Source organism: Zerene cesonia, chromosome 26 (genome assembly GCF_012273895.1).
Source record: "Zerene cesonia ecotype Mississippi chromosome 26, Zerene_cesonia_1.1, whole genome shotgun sequence".
Taxonomy (NCBI): domain Eukaryota; kingdom Metazoa; phylum Arthropoda; class Insecta; order Lepidoptera; family Pieridae; genus Zerene; species Zerene cesonia.
The window spans coordinates 361574-379734 of NC_052127.1; the positions used below are offsets into that span (position 1 = coordinate 361574).

The 18161-nt window shown below is 35.5% G+C and overlaps 3 protein-coding genes across 3 annotated transcripts in view; 1 reads left to right on the plus strand and 2 right to left on the minus strand.

Moving 5' to 3' along the window:
* Positions 1 to 7180, minus strand: part of LOC119837225 — a 22923-nt gene extending 15743 nt beyond the window's left edge. Inside the window, exons 1-5 of the mRNA XM_038362753.1 lie at positions 6986 to 7180; positions 5935 to 6068; positions 5725 to 5814; positions 5263 to 5338; positions 5068 to 5185 (exon numbers count right to left, since the gene is read on the minus strand). Of these exons, the coding sequence (XP_038218681.1) occupies positions 5068 to 5185; positions 5263 to 5338; positions 5725 to 5814; positions 5935 to 5939 (289 nt within the window). The 5' untranslated portion in view covers positions 5940 to 6068; positions 6986 to 7180. The remainder of the gene's footprint in view (positions 1 to 5067; positions 5186 to 5262; positions 5339 to 5724; positions 5815 to 5934; positions 6069 to 6985) is intronic.
* A 362-nt stretch (positions 7181 to 7542) lies between these two features.
* On the plus strand, positions 7543 to 11424 carry LOC119836967 (trypsin 3A1-like). Its single transcript, XM_038362442.1, has 7 exons — positions 7543 to 7646; positions 8218 to 8395; positions 9349 to 9631; positions 9964 to 10052; positions 10294 to 10360; positions 10983 to 11143; positions 11282 to 11424. The coding sequence occupies exons 1-7, from the start codon at positions 7553 to 7555 to the stop codon at positions 11325 to 11327; spliced, it is 918 nt and encodes a 305-aa protein (XP_038218370.1). The 5' UTR covers positions 7543 to 7552; the 3' UTR covers positions 11328 to 11424.
* Positions 11344 to 14749, minus strand: LOC119836968 (V-type proton ATPase subunit G). Its single transcript, XM_038362443.1, has 4 exons — positions 14554 to 14749; positions 13557 to 13657; positions 12882 to 12980; positions 11344 to 11849 (listed from the first exon to the last, which is right to left on the minus strand). The coding sequence occupies exons 1-4, from the start codon at positions 14633 to 14635 to the stop codon at positions 11778 to 11780; spliced, it is 354 nt and encodes a 117-aa protein (XP_038218371.1). The 5' UTR covers positions 14636 to 14749; the 3' UTR covers positions 11344 to 11777.
* Between the last annotated feature and the right edge of the window lie 3412 nt (positions 14750 to 18161).

The window sequence follows — 18161 nt, forward strand, 5'->3', positions numbered from 1 at the left end:
CTCTACAAATGGATTGCCGACTTTAAATTGGGAAGGGATTAAGAAAGGATTTGCGAGAGGAATAAAGGAAAGGACTGGAAGGGGAAGGAAAAGGATATGGGCCTCCGGCTCCCCCACTCACCGAACGAAACACAGCATAATGCTATTTCACGCCGGTTTTCTGTGGGGGTGTGGTACTTCCCCGGTGCGAGCTGGCCCAATTCGTGCCGAAGCGTGCTCGACTACCACATAGAAAATGATAGATCTAGTTGTGTATAAAATTGGAACAATGTACTTATGTTGAATGTATCTAGTAATTTTCGAAATTATCCTTATTATAACGTTCCGTTACACACATCCTGCACGCACGGAGGATATTAGAAACTCAACACAAACATTTCTAATTATTCGTTTTCTGGAAATAATTGTAGATGCCTACAACGCATTTTTTGTTTTTAATGCATGAAACGCATACGGATGATTTTTGGGCTTGGAATACGTACAAAACAGTTTCAACCTAGAGTGGGCAGTCGGCACAGTCTTATGACTGTGGTTACGGAGAGACGTATAACGTCCTTCATGAGACACTGTGCCGGTTGGGCCGGTCGCCCGTTTCCTTTTCCTCACCCTCTCCAGTCCATTCCTTCTTTTAAGGCGTCTATCCATTCTTTATCCCGAACTCATTGAAAGCAATAAGCACATTCTAGAACTTGTCCATTCGAAGCGACAGATTTACGCATAAGGTGCCCCGTAATTTAATTAACATAATTGACTTACGTCAATGGATCTCCGTCATCTAATTGATTCAAATAAATAAATATACAAACGCGGGTATGAAAGGCTTAATGGTTTCGTGTTTTGCACTTATCAACCCATGTATACAGGCTAACCGTACATCCTTATTCAGTGCTTTTTTTTATGTCCCGTCGGCATCGAGCTGGTGGGTCACCTGATTAGCGTATTAAGGTAAGCGTTACCACCGCCCATGAACATTCGGAGAGGCATAAATTCGATTGCAGACCTTACGCCTATACAAATGGATTGATGAGAGTAATAAAGGAAAGGGCTGGGAAGGGTAAGGAAAAGCATATGGGCTTCCAGCTCCCCTACTCACCGCACGAAAAACAGCAGTATGCTATTTCACGCCGATCTTCCGTGCGGGTGTGTGCCGGTGCGAGCTGGTCCAATTCGTGCCGAAGCGTGCTCGACTACCACATAGTACACTACCAACTTTATTTACTAAGTAAGTATGCACTGATCGTCCAAAGCGTTGGGGGTGTATCGCATTAGAGTGTTCATACGGCCCCACTACCCTCACTTTGTAAATTTAGTCTTTGTGACTGGCTGCGATTTGTTATCAACTAACTAAATTAATCAGGCAGCTATGAATAAAAATACAAACTCAATAAAACATTTTTTTATTTACAACTAGCTGCGCCCCGCGGTTTCACCCGCGTAAGTCCGTATCCCGTAGGAATATCGGGATAAAAAATAGATGTTGGCCGATTCTCAGACCTATATGCTTACCAAATTTCAGAGGAATCGGTCAAGCCGTTTCGGAGGAGTATGGCAACGAAAACTGTGACACGAGAATTTTATATATATAGATAGAAGATATAATAGCTATAATCAAAAATCATACAAAGTTGTTTTGTCATGACATCTGCATTTTCATTGATTCAATATATTAATATAATATAATATTCTATATACAGCTAGTTTTAATGCTATGACAGTCTGGCATTTAAAGTTTCACTAGTTATTTCAAATCCATAAATATTACAGAAAAAATACACACACAAACAGTTTGAAAGCTATGAACATCTGATATTTGAAATTTTTCATTACAATAATATAATAATAAAAATAATAAGCCCGCAAGGCACCTTGTGGCGAGGTGACGGGGAGTAGCGCCCCCGCGGTCCTTAGTTCTCCCGGGGGAGGTCCCTGTCCTCACCTCCGGACTGTCTCGGTGGCAGTTCGGAGTGAACAATGACGAGGTTCAGGATCCCCCAACTCTGGCTTGCCTTAATTGGCCGTCCAGAGTGGAGATGCAAGAGCTATATGCTCGGGGGTGGAAGTGTCTAATGGCGTAATAGCGGGGAAACCCAATCCGGGCCTGCGGGCCCGCGATGGTGAAACCGGTGCCGCACCTCTCTACACCCCTAGCCAGTCAGCTGGTGTTGCCCCCTTGTTGCCATTTTAGGTAACTTTCTTGGGAGCCCATCGACCGAACTGGCAAGTCACCGTCTGCCACTATTTTTCAATTTTTCGAAGTTGAAAAGGCAGACGCCCATAGTTTCCTATAGACCCAACCCACCAATCCATCGAACACCCCCTTTCCATAGCCCAGTTTTTTCCATGCCATTTTTTTGCAATAGTCCTACATCGGCCGCGGATTGCCCAGGGCTGTAGCTCCACGTAAGCCTTCCAAAAGACCGGGTGCTTTCCTTCTGGAGGTACCCGAGTATTATGGAGAGATACACATAATAATAATTCTTTATTTGCATAATGTGTGTACAAAAGTTAACAGAGATTACAACACGGTCAACACATTAGCCACAACGGGCATGCAAATTTCATTAGCTCCGTGTCATTACATATTAATTTTATAGTAAAATCTTGACATTATATCTAAATTACATTAAAAATTACATTAATTAATTGTTGTATCATAAAAACATTCAGTAAACAAAATATTCAAAAGTCAAAGTTAGCGCAAGTTCACAAGTTTAAAAATTCGGATACATTGTAGAAATGTTTGTTATTTAGCCACTCGTAAAGTTTTGTTTTAAAAGGATTGATGTTTAATATTTTAATATCCTCGGGAAGTTTATTAAATATTTTGTCAAACACAAGGTATAAGAGAAATATAGATTCAGTTTTCAAACTTGAAGGTTTATTTATTTAACTGCACTTCTTCAAGAAGCGCTAATTCTATTCTAATCAGTCATAATACATCGATTTATATTAGCCATTAAAAATAAATTAAAAACATTCATAACAACGAACCCCAATACGAGCGTAAATTCCACAAACATAACCTAGCACTCGGCGTTCATAAAATACCTATCACAATCGTTTTTTATGGATAATTGAGAAGTGAAAAGAGAAAAGTATTCTACGATGTGGTATGGTATATTTTGAAACAATTCCTTATACACAGCGGCACTTGACAGGATTCGCAGCAATACGGTGTTTTTTGCGACTTCAGGCCATTCCTAAGACAAACAACACACCGCTTGGTGAAATTGCGATTGCGCGCTATGCTGCCCTCGGTCGGCTGCAGGGCAACGGGCCAGTGTGAGGATTGAACGGGATTAGGGGGAGATAGGTAGTAAGACCTATTCGCGTCAGGTTGCTTACGGGTCGGACAGAGTGAAAGATAATTCGTAAGGATGGAATCTACGAGCTGGAGGCGGAAACCTAAATGATTATGAGGTGTTTGAGTAGATGACTGTAAAAGGATGCGAGAGTTGAGAATGGAAACGTTAAGCAGGCGTTTAAATAGTTTCAACGACCATTTTGAACAACGTTTCCTTTCTAGTAAATAAGGCTCTAGCATTTGGTCTTTTAAATCTATACCACCCACGAATTTATTGTAATCCAACACCACTTGTGGTTTGAATGGCACGTAACGTCGACATTTCGATGGGACTATAGGCAAGGCAGCAGCTGAACCATGACAAGTAGATATTATGGTCACCCGTTTCTTGTCTTCCCATGCTAACACCATTACATCCCCAGAATGTCTCGCGATAAATTCTCCTCTCCTCAGCGGAGCCTTTTTTACTATGAATGGAACGTCTTTACGCGAAGATCTCAGAGTACCGACACAGTCGGTACCGTTGCGCTTCAGGTATCTGGCTAATAGAGGCGAATTGTACCAATTATCCATAAACAAGCGATACCCTTTATTTAGTAGAGGATCCATGAGCTTCATCACAACAGCCGTACTCTTAAGCCCGTCGCGCGACTGATCCACATCTGCTGCGAGTACACAATGAAAGACCACAGGTAGCCAGTGGTGCTCTCGCACAGCTCAAAGGTCTTGATACCAAACCTAGAAGCTTTGTTATGTATATACTGTTTAAAGCTTAATTTTCCTTTCCATAGGAGAAGACTTTCGTCGATTGCAATATTTTGACTTAAAATGTAATTGGATTGAAAACGTGAATTTAAGTGATCTATTATTGGTCTCAAACAGTGTAAACTGTCAACGCTTCTACCGCCAGTACTGGATTGATCTTCAGTGTTAACAGTGGGGGCAGACTCTATAAAATGTAATGCTCTATTTAACAATGCGTACCTATTTCGCTTAAAAATGCGTCTAAAAATTTCCGTTTTCAGAAGAGGATCGACGGAAAAGCAACTAGTAAGAGTAGGCATTTTGACGATCCCCACCATCATCTAGAATGCAAAAAGGCATAAAATTTCATCGCCATTGGTAGGGTGCCATACCGACTGGAAATTATCAGATGGAATTGTAAGAGCGTATAGGTTCGTTTCAGCCGCAATTAGGTCCATGATTTCGTCGCCCCAATAGAGGCGAAAGGCCTCATATGCTGAATTGACAACATGAACTGAACCAGTACGCTCAGGTCTAAACTTTTCCTCTTTACCTTGAAAGGATTCCATAGGAGACCAATCAAAGTTGAGGATCTGGCTTTCCCGTCCTACGAGAGAATCCAATCCAGTACTAGCGTCAAAACATTCGTCGTCATTCTCACTCTCCCTAGCAGATCCCAGTTCAGCGTTTCTATCAGCCCTGGCAGCATCTCTCATTCTCCTCTCCCGTTGCTTCGTAAAATGCAATTCCGAATTCACCAATTCGGAGGGGACATCCTCTTCGCGCGGCCATATTTCTTTCAGGGGTTCTCCTAAACCATAAAAATTCCTACCGCGAGGACCCTGTACCACGAAGCTAGGCTCCTGACCAGACTGAACCAGACACCCACGCCCACGTGCCCTCTGTCCTCGCACACCTCGCACACCCCGCACACCCCGTACACCCCGCACACCCCTAACACCTTTTCTTCCACTTCGCTCACTCGCACTTCGTCCACAGCCTTCTTTCCCAGCACGCACCTGAGGGGACACAAACAGATCGTGGGCATCCGGCGCTACATATATCTCGCCGCCCACGTCGGCCTCCGCCACCACGCTGTCGATTAATTCTATTTCTATCACGGTATTTTCCGGGGCGCTGTGAAAATAAATGCTGTGAATGCCATTGTTAAGACGGGGATAATTTATTTATGTAAGAGCCGAGATTAAACTTACGGTTCCGACGAAACCCGAAGTGGAGAGCGGGATCTGTCGCGGGCCGCAGTTTGCGCTGTTGCTGTTGCTGCTCTTCCTGAAACAAACATGAAAAAGTGTATTCAAATGCACTGAAACCCAATTCGAGCATTCGAGCAAAAAAAAAAAACATTGCTCCATATATTTAAAACTAAAAGCATTTGCTCCTTTCCTTTCCAGGTCCTTGAGAATCACACAATCGTCAATATACATTATTTCAGAATGTACAACCAGTTCAGAAAGTAATTTCTACAGAGCAAAGCTGGCATGAAACTATAGTTGCTCCTTTAAATTTTTTATATATTATTATATATATTGTCTTGTGGTTGTTGTGGTTATATATCAAAAGGAACAACATTCCATGGATTTTTAATCTTCCATACTTCGATTAAAGCTATATGAGGTTCTCATATTGCAAGCCCACCATATTGTACAAAATCTTACCTCAGACGGCGACGGCACCTGCTCGCAGCACTCCGGGGAAGTGAGTGGGGAATAGGCAGGAGCCTCCGGAGAACCACTGCATGCTTCATACTAAAACACACCGAAAGGATTTTGCAAATGTACTGCAAAACAATCATTACAAATAATAAACTAAAGTTAACCATAACCCCATTTCAAAGCATTTCAATGCTACAAAATTAAAAATCAAACCTCATTTTCTTCAAATAATAACTCCACTCTCATCCTTAATGCTGCTTTCTTCCCATCCATTTTCATCTTCGAATATTAGGCCAAGGAAGTCTTGCGGCTTCTTCTCGACTTCATTTACTCGCCAACTTGACATGCTGTGAAACAAACAAAAACAAAAATATTTAAAAAAATCTAGTTGTGCTATTGACCCGTGGTCATTAAGTAGTTTTTAGAGAAAAAACAAAACATAACAGTAAAAAATTCTACACTACTCTATAGTTACTATAGTGATATTATTAATACTATAATTATAATATACAAAGTTAACAGTTTAAGTTGTTCAGTTTAGTTTGTAACAGTTAAAATGTGTGTTTGAGAGACCCCACTCCACATACAGCAAGGATAGATTTGTTCATATGAAAGCTTTGTTTATATTCATCCCGCTACCAGGAACTAATTGCAAAACCAATACAATGTAAGTGAGATATGCTAATAATATTGCTGACATGCAGTGTACGCATCCCTACATACCAACTTATTTATCCTATTACATATTTGTGGTACCCAGGAACTGATTTCATAAGTTTTCAATGTTATTTTCAAGTATAAATCAGTTTCACATTTATTTCAATCACAATTCATTTACAATTCATTTATATTTGACTTTAGAACAAATTTTATCTTGGCATCATTTGGCTTATAAAGAAGTAGAATCAACTAAATTATCTTACTGTTTTTATTTAATGTGGTGATTATCAGAAAATTATTGTATTGTCACTAATCCAAGAAAAGTGTCATCACCATTACCATCATCCACGTACTCGAGCTTCCTACATGCAGATAAAGCTAATTCAAACATGTTAAAAATGAAAAAGCTTTGTTTACTATAAAATTTAATTTGTAATGTATCCAAAACAACGCTTCATTACAAATATCGTAATAAATCACTCACAAAATGGACGCATTATAACGAACTTTATAGGGGTCAAACATTTAGTTATTTCCATGTGTTTCTTAAATCAAAATAGAATCATTATGCACTAAATAACTTTTCCATTTATCCATAACTTACCTGAAATAAATCCGTAAAAAACTGGAAACGATAATCAAAATTCACACTTCAATAACTCGACCTTCACTTCTTAATTACAATAGCGTCCCAAGTCCCTTCGGCGTGTTGCGTCCCTTTAAATTTAAGTTTAATGCACACTCTGCAAACTTATAGCGTCGCTTCGATTCTTAGAGGCTCAGACGAGTGAGACGACGTGACAGTTGACGGTTGAATCTTGGATTTGAAAGCCGTCAATGTGTTATATGAGCGTTTAAGCCACAGACTATAAGGCCGGCTATAAACTTTCGGTTTTCGATTTAGGAATTTTTAATCTGAATTCCTGCTGGAAACTTAATTCTGAGACCTTACGTTGGTAACCAGCTTATTAAATTAGTACGACTTTAATATATATATAATATTAGGCTGACCGGCTACCTGATGTTGTTACTATGACAGAATTTTAATGATAATAATTTATATCTAAGAATGTATTAGTCATTTAATATTAAGCGTTTTAATAGCATATCTTGTACTATTATTTACATTTTAATATTACCAGTGGAAAATGAGCGCATATCTCGAAAGAACATGTACCACAGAGAATGGCAGTACGAGGGTCTACCCATCGAGCTTCCATCCCGAAGGTCGCTTACCAACAATACCAAAGAAAGAATAACCACTAGTAAGTATGCTGTCTTCCTATCAAATTTGCGGGAGGCATCAATTAGACATAGAGACAATATATTTTACTTTATACTTAACAACAAAACAGTTTATACAACAAAAACAAATTGATGATAAATCAACATTGTACTCAAAATAAGCCCATAAATCATCATCTGCTGCAGAAGAAGTTTCAGTATATGCCAGTTTTTAAATAAATAAAAAATGCTATAGAGTACAGCTTTGAATAGCATTACTAAAATCGTTATGAAAAAAACATTGACTTCGACCGCGTAGAAAGGTTGAAAAATATTAAATAAAATATGGAAAGGAATAGTTTTTTGTCATGGTACGAAAATAATACGTGAGTTGAATCCCACCTCAAAATAGATCTTTTTACTATTTCTTTAATATTTTTTTATGCAGAAAGAATTATTATGATATTAAAGCAAAATTAAGTTACAATTTGTTGAATTCGCTATACTTTTTGACCATAATTTATAAATTACTCCCACTTCTATGCATAGACGACTTAGTCTTAGTCGTAATCGATTCAATATATCATAAATTTCCTTTATAACCCCTTTTAGCCACGAAACCAACACCTACAATAGACCGCCGCTACAGAAGGATCTACAACGCAGATGAGGTGGCCTCTATTGAAGACTACCCTTTCCTCGCTGCGTTGCTCGTCAACAGGCAACTGTGGTGTGGGGCGGTCATTATCGATACTGATAAAGTACTGACTGCTGCCCATTGCTTGCAGTTGTGAGTTTATCTTTAATTAGTTTATCAATTTTCTGCGACTGATATGTCGAGAATACAATACTACAAACTACTACTTGTAAGAAATGTAATAAACTACATACTTACATAAGGATACATGAGGATTTCTTAAAAAAAAATACAATAGTAGGTTCCCGTTCTTGGCGAGATTCGAATATGTACCTATTAGTAGGTACATATTAAATACATTGATATCAATCACAGATAACATAATACTATACTAATTACTACTATAAAAATGAAATGTATGGAACGGAATGATATCCAATAATCATTTCAAGTCAAAGGCTGTGTCAGTTGATATAAACTGACAAATCTACTGAACCGATTACAATAAAATTTGGTACGTAGACAGCTGGACAACTGGAATAACATATAGGCAACTTTTTATCCAAACATTTCTACGGGATATGGACTTATGCGGGTGAAACCGCGGGGCGCAGCTAGTAATTTTATAAAGTTAGAATTCAATATAAAGGAGTCGATTATACACAAATATTCAGGTGAAGGTAATATATACAAGCGCGATAAAAAGAGAAGGTACCTAGTTGTAACTTTTTTTTCTGTCATCTTTGAGGAGTTTTTGCATGACGAACCTGATATGATATAGTTAGGAAACCACAGAACAATTCTTTGGCATTATTGTTATATACATATTACATATTATGTATGACTAAAATGTAAAATTGATTTTATTTTAAAAGAGCAACTACAGAGTTTTCTTGCCGGCTCTTCTGTGTAGAAGTTTCTGCACAGAAGAGCCGGTTCGGAAAGCAGGCTGTAAATTTTAAAACTGTGTAAAATGACGATTGTGATGTAAAAAGAGCTTCTATAAAAAATCTAATTTAATAAATAAATGTTTAAGTTTGAGTTGGAGTTTGACGATAAGTGGGTACTTAGCTACTACATTTTAATATGAATTATTTCAAATGCAGGCAGTACAACAATCGCTTTTTTCGTGAATACGTCAAAATGTTGTCCGTCCGAGTTGGATCTTCAAACGCGACATCTGGCGGCGAAGTGTACCACGTCTCCGAGATATTCTTCCATCCCAACTACAAACCCAGCTCCCTTGAGTTCAACTTTGCTGTCATAAAACTGGACAGGAACATATCCTATGAGAAACTCGACACGAGGGTCGCGAAGATCGATTATGCGGCCGATAAATTGGTGCCAACTGATGCTGTGATCACGTTTCTTGGTTGGGGCTCTGTTCTGGTAAGATTCGCTTTATAATAAACTTGCTCCTCAAACGTGGTTTGCTTAAATCCAAACATAATCCCCTTGGTATATATTAAAATATGTTATCACGATTCAAAATTCTTCTAGGAATCTAATAAATACAAGTTTAAGTTGAGTTTGAATTAGGTACATTTTTATGACCGTCTAAACTTTAAAACTTGAAAGCTGTTTCTCTCATTCTATATAAATTTATAAGAGTAGGTAGCCTAATTAATAAATTCTTCGAGTATCCGTATACTTTATTTATGTTTTTATTTGCATATTTCATACCTACACATTTATTATAATGATGTCATTTTATTTTTTAGGGTGTGGGTGGATTGGGTGGGCAAGTACTTTTACAGAAGCTTGAATTGCCGATCTATGATATAGCAGACTGCCAGGAGGTATATGGGAGGTAAATATACAAAATTATTAATATCAAATATACTTTAATAAAACTAGAAAACGCGCTTTAACGATAGAATCAACTAAATTGTGTCCACTCTTATTTCCCCTTTCAGAATAATCCTGAAAAATGTCTCACGTAATTTATGGACACCCCCTTTAAAGTAGGTCAAAATCGAGTCATGTAAAGATGGTTAAATGCAAACATATAATAGAAGCTTACGCATGGTGTACATGTCTATTTTTTCCAGGGACTTGGTGCATTCACGTACAAACTTTTGTGCGGGATATATTACAAAGGCTAAAAATGTTTGCAACGTAAGTTCTAACACGTAGTACCTATAGTTAATTAAATGAATAAACATAAGTACGCCATTTTCCAAATCCAAATGTCAGTACGTACATATTTGCTACAGGACTACAAAACGTAACCAAGCTTGCGATTTATGATGTTAAATTAGAAATATCATACTTTCCTATGACTGGCACAATCATTCAGTCATTCAATCATTCAATTCATAGCGAAGGCGTTTGAACAGGTTAATTAATCGTTAGGGGCAAGAGGCGAGACGAGGGAAGAACGAGGCCGAGCTACATAAACAAACAACAAACAAAATTAATTTATTGAACAAATTATATATCACATACAACATGAATCCCAGACTCCTAATATAGCTTTACATGCACCACGTTGTTTACAGCTCGGGGCACTAGGCTGCGCTCGCATGTTTTTTAAATCGTTTTCATCATTAGTATATTCTTGGCAATAATAAGGGTTTTGATACCCTTGACACTGTTCAGATGATTTTGAGTTCTACTGCGAGATCTTAGATCAGTCGCGACCACGTCGTACTACTGTATGCTGCTCTTGATACCTTGTCTATTCTAAGCTTCGTAGTTTCTTCCTTGAACATGAGTATTATTGTCACATTGCCTGCAGCATGACGCGGGCGGCCCAGCAATTAAAGATGGCATCCTAGTCGGAATCCTGTCATTTTCCGCCAAAAGGTGTGATTTGCCAGACCAGCCTGCGGTATTTTCAGCGGTTGGTTCGGTTGCCTCTTGGTTGGACACAATAGGCGAATATACTGTCAAATTGATGTAAGTTTGTTCTGCTTTTAATAATGTTCTCTGAACAATACGATTAATTTTTATATTAACAGAGATTATTGTTTTTTTGTAAAGGAGTCATTTTTATTATTTTAATACATAGCAACCTCTAAAATGGTCTATTTTCAGGAACACCGAACTAAAGTACCCAGACTGGACCAACAAACAGGAATAAAATAAAATAACTAATTGTACATTAATAATATATTTCCTCTAATACTGTACACATCGCAATCACTTTAGACTACTTTGTAACAAGAAATAAATAAAAACATTCCAAATTTATTTTAAATATATATTTCTATTCAACATACAACATTGAATAACATACAATTTTCAATAAGTTAAATCTGTTCATCATCGGTCTTCCAATACTTGTATTACATATGGAATGATATCGAGCTGATATTATATATAATAAGTTTAAAATTCAATGATTAAACATTAACATGGCTACACCAAGCTAGGTATGTACAGCGAACGGCCACGTATCAGCTGTCAAAGTTGACGTTGACATTTACGCGTGTCTAAGTTGGCGCCAATTGGCTACAGATTACAAATAACAATAGAACTATGAATAGGTGCGTGTTCGCGCAAGCGATTGATTACGGCGAAGTGTTTGCGCTTAGTCTAAGCGGTAGTTCATGTGGAGCTCGGGCTTGATGTCGTACACCAGCTGCAGGATGTCTTGGATCACCTGCAAATCAGCATTATAATGTATATATTATGATATGTACAACATTGCAAATATCCAAATTTCACTATTGATTTTGATGTTTGTTTTTTTGTCGCTTCCAAGATTACATAATCAATAAATAAATAAACAAAATATATAAAGAATTAATGTCAAAAATGTTGAGGGCTAAAGATATATGGGTAGGAATTGTTTGTCTATTGCAATATATGTAGAAGAATGCAGAATGTCGTAGAATGACGTATGTAACTCTGGCTCAGCCTTCTCATTATTGTAGACAACCTAAAAACAACCCATTCACATAAATTTGTTCTGATTCAAATTTCAGGAACCAAAAAAAAACTGATATATTTAGTTAAGACTGACAAGTGACATCTTCAGAAACTTATTGAAAATCAAGGCTTGTGCAAGGATTGAAAAAATTTTCAACTTAAAAACATGTTTAATTTTAAAGTTGAGAACCAATGTTATAATGAAAGACTAAATTTCTTAATCTGCATGTACAATTTTTATATTTATACCAGGCATCTTGAATAAGTTGCCTGTCTATTTTTACTGATTCCTACAACATAAACACACAATATACCATGATGAAGTTGAAATAATTGAATGAAAAAAACATTAAAAGCAGACCTAGTTGGGATGTTAGCTACTGGTGCCCCAATTAAGTACATAAGATGATTGAAATTGTATTAAAATAAATTTGGTTCATTTATCCTTACTTATATTATATATGCAAAAATGTGTTTAAATTTTTTTTTTGTCTTATTACTTCCAAATGGAACTATTATATAATACGATTTTTTAATGAGACTAAGTGTAAAGAGTGTAATTGGCTACTGTTGTCATGACAGTTTAACTGAAGCTTTGACTATGTGGAAGAAAATTAGATTGACATGTAAGCAAACAAATACCCTTCTGTTAACACAGTTACCATGAAGCGACATGCTTCAGCTAGCAGAACAAAATAAAGTCATTCTTGGTCAATACAGATTGTGTATTTTTGTATACTGTGTGTTGTGTGTGAAAACTCACCACTTCCTGTTGGGTCTGGACCATTTTGTTCATCTCTTCAATCTTAATCTTGGTCTCTGCTTCGATCTTAGCAGCTACACCCTCCCGGGTGCCCATGTGCTATAAAGAAAAATAAAATAAATCTTTATATCACTGTAAAGAACATAATATTTTGCTTAATATAAATATACCTCTATACTTCAAGTCCTAAATTGATCAAATAACTTGCGGATCTGGATAGGTAATGAATTCAACTTACTAAACATAGATGCACATATTAATTGAATATCAATATAAGAAAAACATAAATTAAATTTTTTTAGTCTGAATGATTAATTATTGCTTGTATAGAATACATTTAGTTGGGGCTATGAGTTGTTTTCTCTATATAGAAGCATAAATGTTCATACATTGTACCAATGCTGAAGTATAATTTCCCTTATTATAAAATATATGAATTTATCATCAATATGATAGCTCAAGGTTTCTTGTTTCTGATAAGGATAGAATATCACTACAAGACTAGAATCTAGATTGATGATTACAAAAAGATCTTTTAGAACACCTAATTTACATGTTTTCATAAAAGTTTGCTTTGACATAAAACACAAATTTTTAAAGGAATATATATCAAAATGATGGAAAGTACCGTTTTTTTCTTAGAGATTAAAATCTTTGTACATAATTTAAGCTTACCTTGGCTTCAAATTCTTTGAACTGCCTCTCACGTTCCTGTCTGTACTTTTCGACCTCATCCTGGGCCTCCTCCTTTGCTTGCTTTAGGCGTTTCGCTTTTCCTATATATAAATAGTTAATTAAAGTTATGATTGTTTCATCATAGTATCAAATACATCGCTGAATAGATAATTCTTCATTGTGTCATATAATTCAAGTAAAATTTTTTAGATTTTTGTTTTTTAGGAGCCATGGAATAAAAATAAAAGAAAAGATGCAGGACCAGAAGCAGGACCTTTTATTCAATTTTGTATCAATGAATGTCTACTTATAACAGATAAATAGTCGGCAAATACCAGCAACGGTAACAAGGACTGGCAAAGGCCACAAACTTTATTTTATCAAATAGAATATACTAGGTTTAAGCATTTTTCCAAATTTTAGTAGCAGTATTTCTCATTATTTCACTATTTATCATTACGAAACTACTTTCTATGGTAAATATTTTATCTATTATAAACTTTCTATCTCGGTTCCTAAGTAAGTAAAAATTTCATTGTAACATATAATAAATGGAAAATTTTTTCTCAACATTAAACCCTATACAAAAACTTACATCAATAAACCTATTGTAGCTAACACCTTATGCTTTGAAGTAATGTGAGTCCTATAAAATGTTTGCATCTTTTCATGTTTTACGTATTTCATGAAACACTAATACCTACAAGATTAACTAGTACGTATATTTATTAACAAATATATGAAGGTATTTAGCTCAACCAAAGATTGTTATCTACGACTAACACCCTACATCATGTGACAGCATTCTTATTAGCTTTTCAATGGAAAGTATTCAAATTAATGCAGTCTTCAAAAATTTACTCCAAAAAGTTCTAGTAATAGTAATATTTGGATGTCTACTGAATACAAGGGCACAGGGCAGACCAAGTTCTAACACAATCAATCTATAAAAAACTAAATATACAAAGTATATAAAAACGCAATTAATTGTACGTACGCTTTCTCGCCTCTGATACTTTTTCTGCGGCGCGCTTTTCAGCAGCCAACAATTGCTGGATCCCCTGCGTTTGACTCGCCATTTCAAATGATTTACACAAAAACTATGCGGAGACAAACGAGACCAAGGCGCAAATCAATAGCAGAAGGAAAGGTGACGAGACCGAGTCATATGATTATTTTAGTTCCACTATGTTGTCACGATTGGCGCTGTCATCGGCTCGTGCACCACGATTAGTGCGTAAATTGAAATTGACTTTCTGAACAAATTTATGTTTTAAAATTATTTAACAAAGTTAAACTCATCGAGATTGCATCAAAAAACAAATTAATTTAAAAAAGCATTTTTTTAAACAATAAATATTTCTTCAAGTTGCTTACTTTTTTATTTTATTATCTAAATAATGCACGTAATGGAAACTTATTTTTAGTGTTCACAGCAAACAAAAATCGTTATATGCAAATATAGATGGCGTTAGTAACAGAACGCGCTAAGATCACATTATATTTTATAACAAATACTGTTTTTTTTTTAATGTTGTACGACAATAATGTTTCATTTTCAATTATTACTTTAAATTTTAAACTTTCATATTTATATGTCCAAACTGCGGAAGCTGTCATAAATTGCGGACAATATCTGGGGGGTTACCATAACGTGATAAAGCATTTCTAATTCGCCTGTACATAAAATCTTGTGGACTAAATTGAATCGTAACTAAACTTAGGAAAGTGTAATCGCATTCAGCGAGTTAACATCCTAAATTTAGAAGTTAGGATGGTTTCTGACTGACAGAATCATTTAGAAGCCTAACGATAAACCTAACTATGAAAGTGTAATCGGATTTAGTTATTGAAGTCTTGACTTATTGAAATACATACAATTGACTTTTAAAAATAGCCCTATATTTTTCAGGGAATTATTGTTCGAAAGTTTTTGATATTAAACAATGGAATTTCAATTCTTAATACGAATTTTCTGCTATCACGGTTAACAACAAATGTTTTATGTGACACTTATAGTTTTTCACATTATAATATTTTGCTTTTAAATGAACAGTGTCACAAGATTTTTTAAAAAGTAAAACGATCTCGAATCCATTCGTAGATAATATCTGAATCAAATTATTCTAAATCACTCATAATGTTCATTCTCTGATGCAGTCTGATCAGAAGCCTCTAATTTCTAAATTTATAAATTTATTTATAGTGAAGTATATACATATAGTAACCGCTTTATTCTGATGTGGGATAGTGATGGCACTAGACCCCTACAGCTTTGTCTTATTGTCTCTCTCTGTCGCTCTGTCCCAATGGAACTATTTCTAGGTACTTAACTTAAAACCCGTGGTACATGGGACATCCTACTAATATTATACACGCGAGAGTTTGTAAAAATGGACGTATGTATGGATGTTTGATACTATAAAACAGCTCAAATCTGTATGAAATTTGCTACAGAAATATATACTCTGTATTATATATATTGGCTACTTATTATTTACTAGCGGTCCGGCCCGGCTTCGTCCATGGTATATTATATAGTGTACCTCAATAAATGGGCTATCTAACACTGAAAGAATTTTACAAGTCGGACCAGCAGTTCCTGAGATTAGTGCGTTCAAACAAACAAACAAACAAACAAACAAACAAACAAACAAACAAACAAACAAACAAACAAACTCTTCAGCTTTATAATATTAAAGTATAGATCACCCGAGTAACACGCGAGTGACACCGAGGGTCAAAGCTAGTAACTAAATAAAATGAATTGAATATTAATGTGCACTTATCGCATGTATTTGAACGGAAGCGCATAAAATTGATGAATATTAATTACTTAACGTTTTCGTGTTTTCAAAAATCAAAAACTTACATAATTTAAAAATGGTTAGTACACATTTTTGATTATACGTTACTAATCAGGATAATAAGACAAACTCATGAAATAGTATTGCCACAGATCTTGATAAGTGTACAAAATGTTTATTAAATCACGTCAAAATTGGGTATGAAGAATTCAGTTACATATACATATACAGGTGAAGCTAATAAAAGCAATTTTGTTTAAATTAGATTGCTTCTTGCAAAATAAGAAGATATCTACGTATGTAGCTTTGTGATGATGGCAAACATTCAGATTTGCAGGCAACATTTAGCTACATAAGTCGCAACTTTATAAATGTGCGGTAAATGTGGAAAAATATACAGGATATTTTAAAGTCAAAGTTATTACCTATGAAATTTTGTTTGTTCCTAAATAATTTGTGAGTGCGCTACAACGAACGTACAAAAACGTTCGCCAAGAAGGTAATTTTGAGTAAATATTTACGTACTGAGATCATAGATTGCGCAATCAATCTATTAAGTTTTACACATAGTTCACACGGCAGATGCCGCGCGGTAGAATTAGTTAAAATATTAATCCAATATGAAGAAACTTTCTCATCGTTTTCAATTCAAAAGTTATTTACTAACATTATTCAATAATCACTTGCGTTAGGAATTAAAGACTTTAATGGATTTTGAACGCGATTTATTCATTATATTATTAACCCGACGTTTCGAACACTTTACAGCGAGCGTGGTCACGGGGAGACTACACGCGTAATATCAGACACAAGACAATACTAAATCAATCGCGTTACCATACTATCGACTCTTATTTAGTTAATAGAATAGTTAATACTATAATGGTTAAATAATTAGCAATGAAACAAAATGAATGTCGATAATATGAGACTTTACGTTGCATACAAAAATTATACTAACTCTAAATTACATAAGCAAGAAAAGGCAACTACTACAGGTTTTTCCTTTTTTGTGAAACTCTCGAATATATCATGAAATAAACAATTTTACGATCGGACTACAACTTTATACGTTAAATAATTTATCAATAGATCCAAAATATAAATATAGATTGAAGAAGTACGATAAGGAAATATATACGCAAACAATTCATTGAATATTATTCGTATTATATTATCTGTGACATTGATATTATTTGCATATATATACATTTATTGAACTATAAAAACTTTTTTTAAAGAATTGCTACTACTTAAATGTTATTTGATATTTAGTTTCATAAGATTTAGTTTTTTTAAGGATAGAAGAAAATCAATCGGGATTAAACCGCGTACTTCGCCGTATCACTCATAAGTGTATAATCAGTGGATTATACACTTATAAGTTACTAGCTGCACCCGGCAAACGCTGTTCTGCCTTACTCTTATCGTTTAGTGGTATGAAAAATAGATGTTAGCCGATTCTCAGACCTACCCAATATGCTTACCAAATTTCAGAGGAATCGGTCAAGCCGTTTCGGAGGAGTATAGAGACTAACATTGTGACACGAGAATTTTATATATAAGATAACCCGTGACAAACCTCATTATTGCTTTTAAACAGTAATATAAATACCTTAAATGAAATTATTTACTAGGTGGCTAATCGTGCAGCTCATAAACATTTTATTTTAACTGTTGTTGTTCAACTCATGCATAGGATAATATAATATAAATAAATAATAATTACTATCTTCAATCAAAACAACTTTCCTTTTCATATCACAAACAACGAGTCTAAATCCATGACATAGTGGGG